The 12,055-nt window shown below is 29.4% G+C and overlaps 6 protein-coding genes across 6 annotated transcripts; 4 read left to right on the top strand and 2 right to left on the bottom strand. All coding sequences in view use genetic code 12, as the record gives it.

The window, feature by feature from the left end:
- Positions 1–177: 177 nt before the first annotated feature.
- On the top strand, positions 178–2,589 carry DFJ63DRAFT_336050 (uncharacterized protein; the record flags this gene model as incomplete). Its single annotated transcript, XM_064908313.1, has 1 exon — positions 178–2,589. One exon carries the CDS (start codon positions 178–180, stop codon positions 2,587–2,589), a length of 2,412 nt encoding a protein of 803 aa, XP_064762094.1.
- Positions 2,590–2,694: 105 nt separating this feature from the next.
- On the bottom strand, positions 2,695–4,179 carry EMP46 (Emp46p; the record flags this gene model as incomplete). Its single annotated transcript, XM_064908312.1, has 1 exon — positions 2,695–4,179. One exon carries the CDS (start codon positions 4,177–4,179, stop codon positions 2,695–2,697), a length of 1,485 nt encoding a protein of 494 aa, XP_064762093.1.
- A 314-nt stretch (positions 4,180–4,493) lies between these two features.
- Positions 4,494–6,369, bottom strand: GLK1 (glucokinase). Its single transcript, XM_064903732.1, has one exon. It carries the CDS (start codon positions 6,218–6,220, stop codon positions 4,808–4,810), a length of 1,413 nt encoding a protein of 470 aa, XP_064762092.1. The 5' UTR covers positions 6,221–6,369; the 3' UTR covers positions 4,494–4,807.
- Positions 6,370–9,017: 2,648 nt separating this feature from the next.
- On the top strand, positions 9,018–9,620 carry DFJ63DRAFT_313872 (ribonuclease H family protein; the record flags this gene model as incomplete). Its single annotated transcript, XM_064906254.1, has 1 exon — positions 9,018–9,620. One exon carries the CDS (start codon positions 9,018–9,020, stop codon positions 9,618–9,620), a length of 603 nt encoding a protein of 200 aa, XP_064762091.1.
- Positions 9,621–9,776: 156 nt separating this feature from the next.
- Positions 9,777–10,734, top strand: DFJ63DRAFT_170486 (ribonuclease H family protein). The gene has a single exon (XM_064903723.1). The coding sequence runs from the start codon at positions 9,933–9,935 to the stop codon at positions 10,500–10,502; it is 570 nt and encodes a 189-aa protein (XP_064762090.1). The 5' UTR covers positions 9,777–9,932; the 3' UTR covers positions 10,503–10,734.
- Positions 10,735–10,966: 232 nt separating this feature from the next.
- DFJ63DRAFT_313870 (ribonuclease H family protein) lies at positions 10,967–11,338 on the top strand (the record flags this gene model as incomplete). Its single annotated transcript, XM_064906253.1, has 1 exon — positions 10,967–11,338. One exon carries the CDS (start codon positions 10,967–10,969, stop codon positions 11,336–11,338), a length of 372 nt encoding a protein of 123 aa, XP_064762089.1.
- Positions 11,339–12,055: the final 717 nt, after the last annotated feature.

The raw sequence follows: 12,055 nt of genomic DNA, 5'->3' as shown, positions 1-12,055 counted from the left end.
AATCAAAAAATAGAAACTTAAAACGTAATTTGATGCTATAATTAGGTTCAATTCATAATTGATTCATTGGATCCTTGTTATACAAACTTGATTAAAAAATATTCTCATATATACTCAGATAGTAAGACTCATTACAGTTGAATAACGTTTGTTTGTCTGTCTTTCTTAATTTTTGCCATGCTGAGATCTTCGTTTTATGATAGTTTTTGGACTAGTGATTATGAACTGGGGTTTCGTAAGTTGTTTGATCAACTTCAAGGAGGGATTCAAGAGAATGATTCATTCATTCAATTAGTTCAAGCTAGAATCGATCTGGAATATTCATATGGTAGTCAACTCAATGCTAGCGATGAATCTATTAAAAAACGGGATAATCGTCTTTATAATGATGAATTCATTTCAACTACCAAAACTGCATTTCAAATCTTTAATGAAAACTTTAAGGAACAAGGTTCTTATCATATGTCTATAGCGTCAAGGATCAATGATAATGTTTTAGAACCATTGGTGAAATCAACTGATGAACATAGAGAGAAAATCAATGTTTCGAAACGGAAAATATTTGAAAAATTAGAAGAATTTAAGAAACTGAAAAAGAATGCTTTACAAATAAGAAGTAAATACTTTACTAAAGCCAGAAGTTTAGAAATCTTTAGAGAAAACTTCTCTGAAGAACAATTAAACTTTGAATTCAATGAATATCTTAATTTACGTGATGATGAACAAGATAAAACTTATTATATTGCTGGTGATGAATATGATATTAATGAATTAAAAGTCTTATTAACTAAAATGATAACTTCCATTGAATTAAGTACTCATAAGAATAACTTTTATATCACTTATAATAATGTCCTGTCCGGTATATCCATTACTCAATGGGTATTGGATAATTTACCAAATATTGAAAAAAATATTTCAAAAGCAGAAAAATTCGGTCAAGATTTATTAGATTATGATTTTATAAAAACAGCAGGTATTGGGGCTAACTTTGTTAATTCATCTCAATATTATTATCAATGGAAACCAATTGTGTTTGAAATTACAAAATTAAAAGCTCCCACCGCTAATGAAGGAACACGTATCACAAATGCCGCATCCATCCTTGAACAAATGGGTATGGTGGGGACAATAGATGAAACTGATATCACTCAATATCCTAAATTAACCGTGGATGTCAGAAGATTGGAAAATGATTATAAAGAAGCAGTTCAAAAATTTGATATTGTTAGATGTCAATATGAAGAAATTGTAATTGAAAATTTAAGTGATGTACAAAGAAGTGAATTTAATAGATCAAGTGTTATAAAACATTTAACTCATGAATTTTTAAATTGTATATCTCATAGAATTGATGAAATGGAAAGATCATTTAAGAATTTAGAAATCCTTGAAGAAACGATTAAACCTCAACAAGATTTAAACTTTTTAATTGAATCTAATTCAACAGGTTCTTTCAGACCTCAAGTTATGACATTTGAAAATTATTTTTCAAAACCAGAAGAAACATTTGGTATAAAATTACTGACAAGATCAGATATTGATAATAGAGTTTTACCATTTATAATTCAAGCCATTATGTCCTACCTTGATAAGACCTATAAAATATTAGCTGATGATGGAAAAATTATTGAATTATGGACAGGACCAGTCAGTTTAAAGACAGTACATGCTTTAAGATTCAAATTAAATAAAGTATCTGGATTAGAAAATATTAAAGCTGAATTGGTTTCATCTGAACCAATTGCTGTAACAAATGTCTTAAAATTATATCTTTTGGAATTACCTGAATCAGTTATCCCTGAAGAAAGTTTTGCATTGATTAGAGCCATTTATGCCCAAAATTCAGGTCATGATGCTTTACAAAGTAGATTAAACGGTTTAATCAATGTTCTTAAAGAAGTTAATACTTGTAATTTAGCAACTTTGGATACCATCTTACTTCATATTGATCATCTTATAAAGATAATTGGTAAGAAACATGTGGAATTAGCTGAAAATTTCAAAGCTAAATTATTAAAGGATTTTAGTGATTTATTACATAGACCAAAGATTGATGATGAACATTATGCCAGTGTGGCAACTGATAGACATTTATTAGAATTGATTAATGATTTATATGATTATCGTCAACAAATATTCTCCTCCATTAGAAATAAATCATCATCATCATCATCGGTTCCTAATACCAATAAACCATTACCAAAGAAGATTCAACCATCAAATAGTCAAAGTAGTGACAATATTAAAGCCAAAGATGGATCTTCCGATTCATTCGATTCCAGTGATGATAATAGTTCCCCCGCTCCACCTACTCCATCTAAATCAGGTCATACTACATTAAGAAGATCGACATCACCTGTGAAAAGAAAATTAAATACTGTCTTAACCGATAAGAAGAAATTCACAGTTGTATCATCGAGTGTATCAAGTCCTAATACACCATCTAAAGACAAGGCTAATCCTTATGATTCAGATACTTCATTACGTAAGATTTATTCTGACAAGGAGAATGAAATTTCAGACTTTAACAATAGTAAAAAGGGATCAACCCCCATTAATAAAAGAGATGTTATTAATGTTGATTGATTAAATGATTTATTATTATATAATGTACATAAATGCTTTTTAAATATATATATATATTCATGCGGTTAATATCAGCTATCTATACTGTATTCCTTATTTATTAACCTAAAGCATCTTTGAATGTTTAACTTCTTTTCTAAGTTTATTTAAAACTACGATAAGTACAATGGCGACAATTAAAAGTGGAACCAATACCCATCTGATAGTAGCATCAAGATAATATTTTGATAATTCAGCAGTGGTATTACTAGAATCAGTTGACAGTTTTTCATATTGATAAGTAAGTTCTTTATGATTATTCATTAATAAATCGACTTTTTTAGAAATTTCTTCCATTCCATAATGTTGTTCTCTAACTTCTCCAATAACTTTTTCATTTAATTTTGAGATGGCTCCTAACATTTGAGAAAATTGTTCTGTAATACTGGTTTGGAATGTTTCTATACTGGAACTTAATTTGCCAAGAACTTCATGTTGTTGGACAAGAATATTAGTTACTTTTCCAAGAGATGTGTCTAATTGTTTGATATCATAATCTTCGTTTTTATCTAAAGTGGAGATTCTAGCTTGAATGTTTTGTAAGTTTATCAAGATTTCATTAAGAATAGTATCATAATCTGATGATGAAGATATATGTCCTTCTTTTTTCAATTGATCTTCAACTAATTTTCTGCTCTTTTCCATAAGTGATTCACGGATAACACCTGGAGTAGCAATTTCTTCTTCTTCATCAGAACCTTTGGTAACGGTTTCATATGCTACGACTTGTCCATCAGAAAGTAATCCATGATCATCAATAGCATCACCGATTAAATGATCATATACATTGAATTTCAAAATTTCAAATATTTCATTGGATTGAGAACTACCGGTTATACCAAGTTTGAAATCATTAATATTAGTTGGAATTTGAATTTGATCAGTTTTAAAACATAAGTTATTATCGACTTGAACTTTAAACCATGCTTTAACGGCAGAATAAGATATTCTTAAAGTAAATGGAACCAGAGAATCCAAAAAGTTAAAGGAACAATGACCAATGGTTCCAGTTAATTCATTCGTTATAGCTTTTGATCTATCACTATTAAAGATCTTTAAACCTTTGATATCCTTATTATTTATTAAGAATTGGAAACCATCATAATTTAATGGACCACCAAAATTTTGATTATGTTCTTTATTAATGGTAAGAGTATTCTTTTCATCAACTAAGAATAATGATAAACCATTGGTATTGAAAAATTGAAGATCTTGAGCAGTACCAGTAGATCTGAATACTAATTCAACCGTCCATTCTTTAGCAGTATCAGGTAATGATGGAATTGACCAAATACTTCCAAACCCATCTTCAGTTGCATCTATTAATAAACGACCAGTATCAAGTTTGATATTACCAAACGTTTTCCAATTTGATTCCAACGTGGATATTTTATCTATATTTAACAAGTTTGGTAATGATAAAGGACCTGGTTCATCATGTTTTGTGGTTGAATCGAATCCTTCTGCTGGTGGAGGTGGTACATTAGGTATGATTGCGAATGCAACCTTTGAAAGCAATGCAATTGATAGAAGGTATTTAGGGAATATCATGATTAATGAGATACTTATTACTTCTGTTCTAACTATTCGAAACCTGATATCAATTCAATTGAGAGTTTAAATCCAATTGAAGGTTGATCAATAATTAATTTCATCATCATGTGTTAAATCAGTAATATTAAAGTTGGGATCAAAAACTTTTCGTGGAGTGTCACCGAATGAAAAAAATGTCGCATTGGTTTATGTCCAACCGTGCCGCATTTCATGTCGTAGTTTTTTTTTTACGATTTGCAATTTTAAGGCACAATTTTACAGCTAAATTGGATTAAACTTAAAAAGGATATACTAAAATAGGTATATTTGGTAAAAAATATAAACTTGGAGAAGAGAAAAGTATAAAGAAGTAAGAAACAAATATCTGTAATAAGACAATATGCAAGAAGAACACTAAAAGTAATATTTGGGGATTTTTTTTGGGGGATTTTCAGTTCTTTTAATACAAAACAAGAAAAATAGTAATATATATATATATAAAGTCAAGCTAATTTGAAAATATGATAAAAAAAAGTGTCATTAATCGTAAAATGCATATTAATTTTATTTACTTGAAGTTTAGTTTTTCCAATATCATTGTTGGGTTTTTATAAAATAGAATTTTTTGTACATGTCAAACAGTTACTTATTTAGCAACAGAAGCACATAATGCAGCACCAACACCACTACCATCTTTAGCGATTCTAATATGAATCTTTTTGGAAGAACCTTCTAATGGATCAATTAAAGCAACAGCTTCTAAGATTTTAGCTTGGAAACCTGGATAGAATTCAACCACTGAACCATCACAACCAACTTCAAAATCTTTAGTACAATCTTTATATTGATCTTTAACCTTTTTAACAATGGCAGCTAATGGAATAGCAGAAAGGAAAGCAGCTCTATGAGAAATGGCTCTAGTAACAGCTTGAATGGCTAATCTTTCTTCTTTAGTGGTTGGTAATCTTAAATGATTTTCCAATACTAATTGAGACATTTTCAAATCAGTTGAATCATCAATTTCCAAATATGATAAAACTTCACCAGAAATTAACCATGGTTCAGTTAATCTATGAGGTAATGATCCACCTCTTTGTTTATATAATTCTTCAAATACTAATGATCTATCAAATAAATCCATAAGAACAACTCTTAATAATTCACCCAAGAACATACCAGAGATTCTCTTTTCAAATAAATGATAACCAACATTAGCAGTTTCTTTATCAACAATTTGATCATATTTAGTATTTGGAGAAATTTTAAGAGTATTATCAAATGAACCCCATTCAGTATTAACAACCATACCTTTAATACCTTCAACAACACCTTTTAATTTTGGAATATTTTCTAAAGTTTCAAAATAAGCCCCATTAGTACCAGTACCAAAAATAGCACCAATAACAGTATGAGCATTTGATTTTTCAGGATTATTTGAATAAGCTCTAGATAATAAAGTACCAACAGTATCATTGGCTAAAGCAGCACAATGAACATTAGTTTTTAATAAATCTAAATTGGTTTGTAATAATTCAACCACATCTTTATCAACACAATCAGGTAAATCAAAACCTTTAGTCCATCTAATTAAAGTACCTCTATTTAAACCAGTTTGATTAACAGGGAAACTAAAAGTAAAACCTAATTTTAATTTTTCATTAGATTTACTACCTTGATGATGTTCATCTAAGAAATCTTTAACTTTTAAAGCTAAATAAGCAAATAAATCATTAGCAGAAGAACCTTGCATAAATTCTTTTGGAATTTCAGATTTAGATTGTTTTAAATCAAAAGTATGATCACCTTTTAAATGAATAGAACAAACTCTGAAATTGGTACCACCTAAATCAGCAGCTAAGAATAACCCAGTTTCTTTACCATTTGGAATACCAGTAACATAAGTTGGAATCATTGGCATATATTCCTTAACAGGAACATCAGTTTTTAAACCATTAACCATAGAATCAACAAATTCATCAGTGGCTTTAATAAGGAATTCTTTATCAACTTGGAAATTCTTGACGACTTCGTCAACAGCGATTTTTAAATCAGTATTCATATTGAATGATAATTGTTATGGATGTATATATGTGAAAAATAATTTGTAAATGTTTTGAAATGAGTCTGTCTAATAAATATAAAATTTTTTAGGGAAAGTAGAATTGGGGGAAATATAATTGAAGTTATATATGATATTCTACAAATGAAGGAGGAGTAATAGTAGTAGTAATTGAGTCTAATAAATGATTGACACGAGGAATAAATATCCAATACAGAGATGAGATGAGATGAAATATACAATAAATCAAATTTGGAAATTATTGTACCCTATTTATATTATTCTTTATATGTTGAAATGTTGAAAAATAAAAAAAATGCTCGAAAATGGAAATTAATTTCTTCGGAGCATAATTTTCCCCCCATAGACATCTACACCGCAATACTTAAGTGGCCCCATCAACCATTTTACATCATGAGACCTTACAAACGAATGATGTCAAAATCCAAGAATTTCAAAATCCAAAACTATATAATAACTACTTCTTTGTTGATTGTTTTTTTTTTAGTGATGATGATAATTATCAGGTGTTTACCCCAGTAAATTATTTTTAATTATACGTAGTGATTTTTGATCATTAATCAAGAAATTTTTATCCTGTTTAACAGAATACTCCATATTTCATCATCAGGTTGACATATCATTACTTCTCGTACTTTTTTTAATGATATTTCCATTCTATGTTTAAGGATTATTCATAGTGTAAATTCATTATTTCTCTATTAATTTTATTTACCTCATCAAAAATGGGTAATGTGTAACCTTGATGCAACTTTTGATGTTGGATGCATAAAAATTATTAATAATTGCCCATTGTTTTCATTACACTAACCCTGGCCCAGATCTATCCGCCCACAAAGGTGGAGGAAATTTGTGGTAGGAATGTGGGCATTACATAATTTTTACTGAGAGAGATCGACTTGTAAATGCTTAAACTTTTTGTGTTTTTTAATTACTTATTTCACTGGTGTTTTTTTTTTTAATTTTTTAGTGTTTTTAGTAATATTTGGTTTCATCCATGGATTGTTGTTGGTTTTTCTTGTCCTCCAGTTCCAGAACTTCCAGTTAAAAACCCCTTTCAATAGTATCCTTATCTTATTCCTTTCCATTCTCATTACTAAATTAATACTAAATATCTTTAGTGCAATCAAGAGATGCGAATTTTTTCTTTTTCTAGGTAGTCACTCTCTCCATCGCTGTTAATTTCTCTTTTTCGTTCAAAACCGCAGTCAAAAAAAAAAAAAGAAAGTCAGTTAAAAATCAACTCAGTCTCAATAAGGTCCCCCCTCCTCCCCGTAAAATTTTTCCGGTTCATCATGCACTATAAAAAAAATCACGTTAAAAATTCATTATTTTTTTGGAAATTGTCTTTGTGAGTGATATATCTATTTTACAGTTTATGCAGTTAGAGCGATTTTTTCGGATAAATTATTCAATCCAATTATTTTTGTTGATGTTTTCTACGTCTACGTCAGTCAATCAAAATTAAATCACTAATTCATTTTATTCAAATTTTTTCTTGACTCCAACCTATTTCCCCAATATTACCCTTTGTTTTCCCCCTGGGATTACTACATCAACTTCTCTCCGCAATGACGTATTCTCTAAATCCCATATTTGATATAAGATTAGATCATAATTAGAGATTAAACTTAAATAGATGACAGATAGGAACAATCTTAACAATAGACATGAATCATAAAAAATATATCTTATCAATTTATCCGACCATATTTATATAATTAACCCTTTTTTTCTTAGATCAGGCAATGGTAGTTAACTCTATTAAAAGTTTGATGACAGATTTAATTATTTAACTCTTTTTTTTTGAATAATTTTCTCTAGTTTTTAATATCATATTATAATTATTCCGAACTCCTTTTTGATCACAAAATGAGGTTTGTTAATCTCTTTCAATCTCCCCCAATTCTCGTCAATCAAATTGTATTTCATTTTAGAATGGCTCTTAATCTGTTTATCTAAACTATAAAGGCTTATGATCGAGACATGTAGATCGGAATTCAAATTCAAAAATATCATAAATTTTATATTTTTTTGTCATCATTACTACATAAATGATTTAATTACCCCACAATATATTTTTAATTTTAAACTTCTGAATACCTTTACAAGGTCAGTTCCATATTGACTTCATAGATATAGAGTAGTACGTATTCAAATATTAGGCAACTATTTTATGTAGTATCTTTCAATCCAATAATTTTTTATCACATCAACATGAAGTAAATTGAAAGACAATACATCTAAGTATACAAGACAATCAGAAGTACATCTAATATGAAAACGAACTCTTGAAGGATTTGTACATATCAGTTGTAACTAAATATGCTTAAATCTTAAACCTAAAATTAGCCACTACTTATAAAATGAGCACACGACTATTCCAGATATTCTCAAAGGCAGCAAAGTTTACGTAATACTTATTGCAGCAAAATACTTTTATTCTTTAGTAAATAATATTATCTATATAACTAGATATTAACAAGGAACTTCTACTCACTTTATCCTGTACTATTATACATAACTAACAGTCATGTGACATTACTTGATTATGAGTTGATTTTATAGGTATAGTCTTAGTTCATCATCTTTAAAATAGCCAAGAAACCTTTCAAAAAAAATTCTCGATTCAAAAATTTTTCACTTTTCACTTTTCACTTTATTCGTATTATTTCATATAAGGCTAGATTATTCCACTTGATAGAGGAGTTCGATTAAGTATCAAACGTAAGTTTAAGTTCTTTCTTCCTATCACATTATATTTTCTTATTACCATATGACGTATCACCAAAATTATTTGGACCTGGACCTGGACCTGGACCTGGATCTGGATCTGTATTCATATCCGTTGGATGATCCTGAGTTTAAGTTTACAGGGATTGCCTATATCGATGGATCATGTTCCGGTAATGGTACATCATCTGCAAGAGCCGGTTATGGTGTTCATTATCTATTTTTAGAACATCTTAATGCAAGCGTTCCTTTAGACGAAGTTGATAACTTAAGGGTGAATAGACCAACAAATCAAAGAGCTGAATTATTTGCTTTAAGACATGCTTTGGAGCTAGCTTATAGCTCGGTAGATAATTATTTCAAATTTATAATTATCACTGATTCAATATATGTCAAAAATTGTATGGAAGTTTGGGGTCATAAATGGAGTCAAAACGGTTGGATAAATTCGAAAGGATCTGAAGTGGCAAATAAAGAATTAATACAAGAAGTATATGGGTTATATCAAATGGTAAACATACTATATGAAAGTCTTCATTGGCTTCCAATGCAGATTCTTCATACACCTGGTCATAGTGGCAATGAAGGAAACGACAAAGCTGATGCACTTGCAAGACAAGCCAGTGCTCGTTGTGGTGTTTATTGAAGTTAAAGAAAGTGAAGCAATTATTAATCAATATATCATAACTACTCAGTATCATATCCTATTATGCATAGTTAACGATCATGCGACACTAATTAATTAGGGTTTGTATGGAAAAAAAATATTTCTTGATTCAAAAACGTTTCATAATTTTCACTTTTCAATTAATTCATATAACATTTGAAGGCAATTTCTTTTTGGAGAGGAGTTTGATTAAGTTTCAATCATAAATTCAAGTTCATTTGTAATACAATAGTCAATTTCACTTGTGAATTTCTTTGTCTTGACGGCGTTCAAAAATTCACTTGCAACAATATGAGTAATATAGTACGCCATTATGCGCTTGGAGTACGGATAGTAGATAGGGAAATAAGTTCGACGTGGACTGTTTATATTGATGGTGCCTGTCCAGGTAATGGAACTCGAAGTGCAAGAGCTGGTTATGGGGTTTATTATGAACATAGTGCTAATTTAAATTCAAGTATGCCTTTAGACTTAGTTGATGACTTAACGGTGAATAGACCCACTAATCAAAGAGCTGAATTATTTGCTTTAAGACATGCTTTGAGAGAAGCAGAGTTCTATTTTGATTATGGAATCAAATATTTAATTATGACTGATTCAATGTATATCAAAAATTGTATGGATGTTTGGGTTCATAAATGGATTCAGAATGACTGGACAAATTCAAAAGGATTCGATGTAGCAAATAAAGAATTAATACAAGAAACATATCAATTATATAAAGATATATGTGTGAAATATAGAAGGAAGGGTTGGCAACCAATGGAGATTTGTCATGTTCCTGGTCATAGTGGCAATATAGGAAACGAGAAAGCTGATGCACTTGCAAGACAAGCAAGTGATCGTTGTGGTGTTTATTAATCCCAATGAAAGCCATACAATTATCAATTAACATATAATAATATATTTGAATAGCACGTTAGATAGAAACGTAATATTTTTCATAAATAAACTGATGTAGCACACTTTTCACACGGCTGATCCAGATATGCTTAAGGCACAACTGCAGGGTCTTCTTTAAATTCTCTATTGACTTTTCATAACAAACCTGGTGACTGAAATAGTTCTGCTTATCAGTTATTGTAACTCTAATTCCAAAAACTATCTAGAAAATTCTCGCCTAAAAAATTTATGACAACACGATTTTATTTGAAACATTTCTATAGTTCAACAACTGCTTTAGCTTAACTTTTAAGAAGAATCAATCAAGAGAATAAGGTTATTCATTATAAAAAGTTCAAAATCATTCAGATATCGTCGTGAAATTTATAGATTATTTGCATTAATATCAACAAAGTTTGTTTCAATAGTACGCGAGATATATCATGTATGATCTGGGTCCACTAAATACGTGGAATGTCTACATCGATGGAGCTTGTAGAGGTAATGGTACCCCTAATGCAAGAGCAGGATATGGTGTCTTCTATGGTTATGATGATTCTGATAATGCAAGTGTTCCATTAGATGATGTTGATAATTTAAATTTAAACAGACCTACAAATCAAAGAGCAGAATTGTTTGCATTAAGACATGCTTTACAAGATGCACGTCGATTTGCTAAAAGAAAGGTTCAACTTAGAATTTATACAGATTCAATGTATGTTAAGAATTGTATGGAAGTTTGGATACACAAGTGGATAGATAATGATTGGAATAAACTAATTCCAAAGGATACGATGTGGCTAATAAACAATTAATTCAAGAAGTATATCGCTTATATTCAAATTTAGAAAGATCATATGAAGCTCGTAATTGGGGTGATATAGAAATTATCCATGTACCTGGTCATAGTGGAGATGATGGAAATGATGCTGCTGATGCACTTGCAAATAGAGCATGTAATGATTGTGGTATCTATTAACAAGATTCATTCAATAATAACAAAGTTTATAGCTAGCTAATGTTTCAGATACAAATCAAACTAGCATTGTAATAAATATGAAAAGCTTTAATGGGTAGCATAATTTTGCATACTAATTTAACCGCGGAATCCTTAATAAAATTAATGGTGTAATAAAATTAATGGTGTGACTCACAAATTTTCTGTTATCTTGTCCCCTCCCTCTATCCCTATTTAAACCTTAAAATCTGCTTCAAAACCTTTTTAAAATTTTCAACACTTTTTTCTTTTAAAAATCGTCATAAAACGTTTATACACTGTTTTATGATATACGTTTGTTATAATTTTTCAGTTATAACTTTTACTTATCTGTTTATTGAACTCGTTTCAATAAGATAATTTGATTTAATTTAATTTTAAATCTTCTTAACGTATTTATTATCCACCTTTTTTTAAGGAGATAATTTGCTTACACTGTTTTATGATATACGTTTGTTATAATTTTTCAATTATAACTTTTACTTATCTGTTTATTGAACTCGTTTCAATAAGATAATTTGATTTAATTTAATTT

This window comes from Scheffersomyces coipomensis, assembly GCF_036884675.1.
Source record: "Scheffersomyces coipomensis strain NRRL Y-17651 chromosome Unknown DFJ63scaffold_4, whole genome shotgun sequence".
In the NCBI taxonomy this organism is placed as follows: Eukaryota; Fungi; Ascomycota; class Pichiomycetes; order Serinales; family Debaryomycetaceae; genus Scheffersomyces; species Scheffersomyces coipomensis.
The sequence above is the reverse complement of the archived record's forward strand: the minus strand, read 5'-3'. Positions and strand labels throughout refer to the sequence as shown.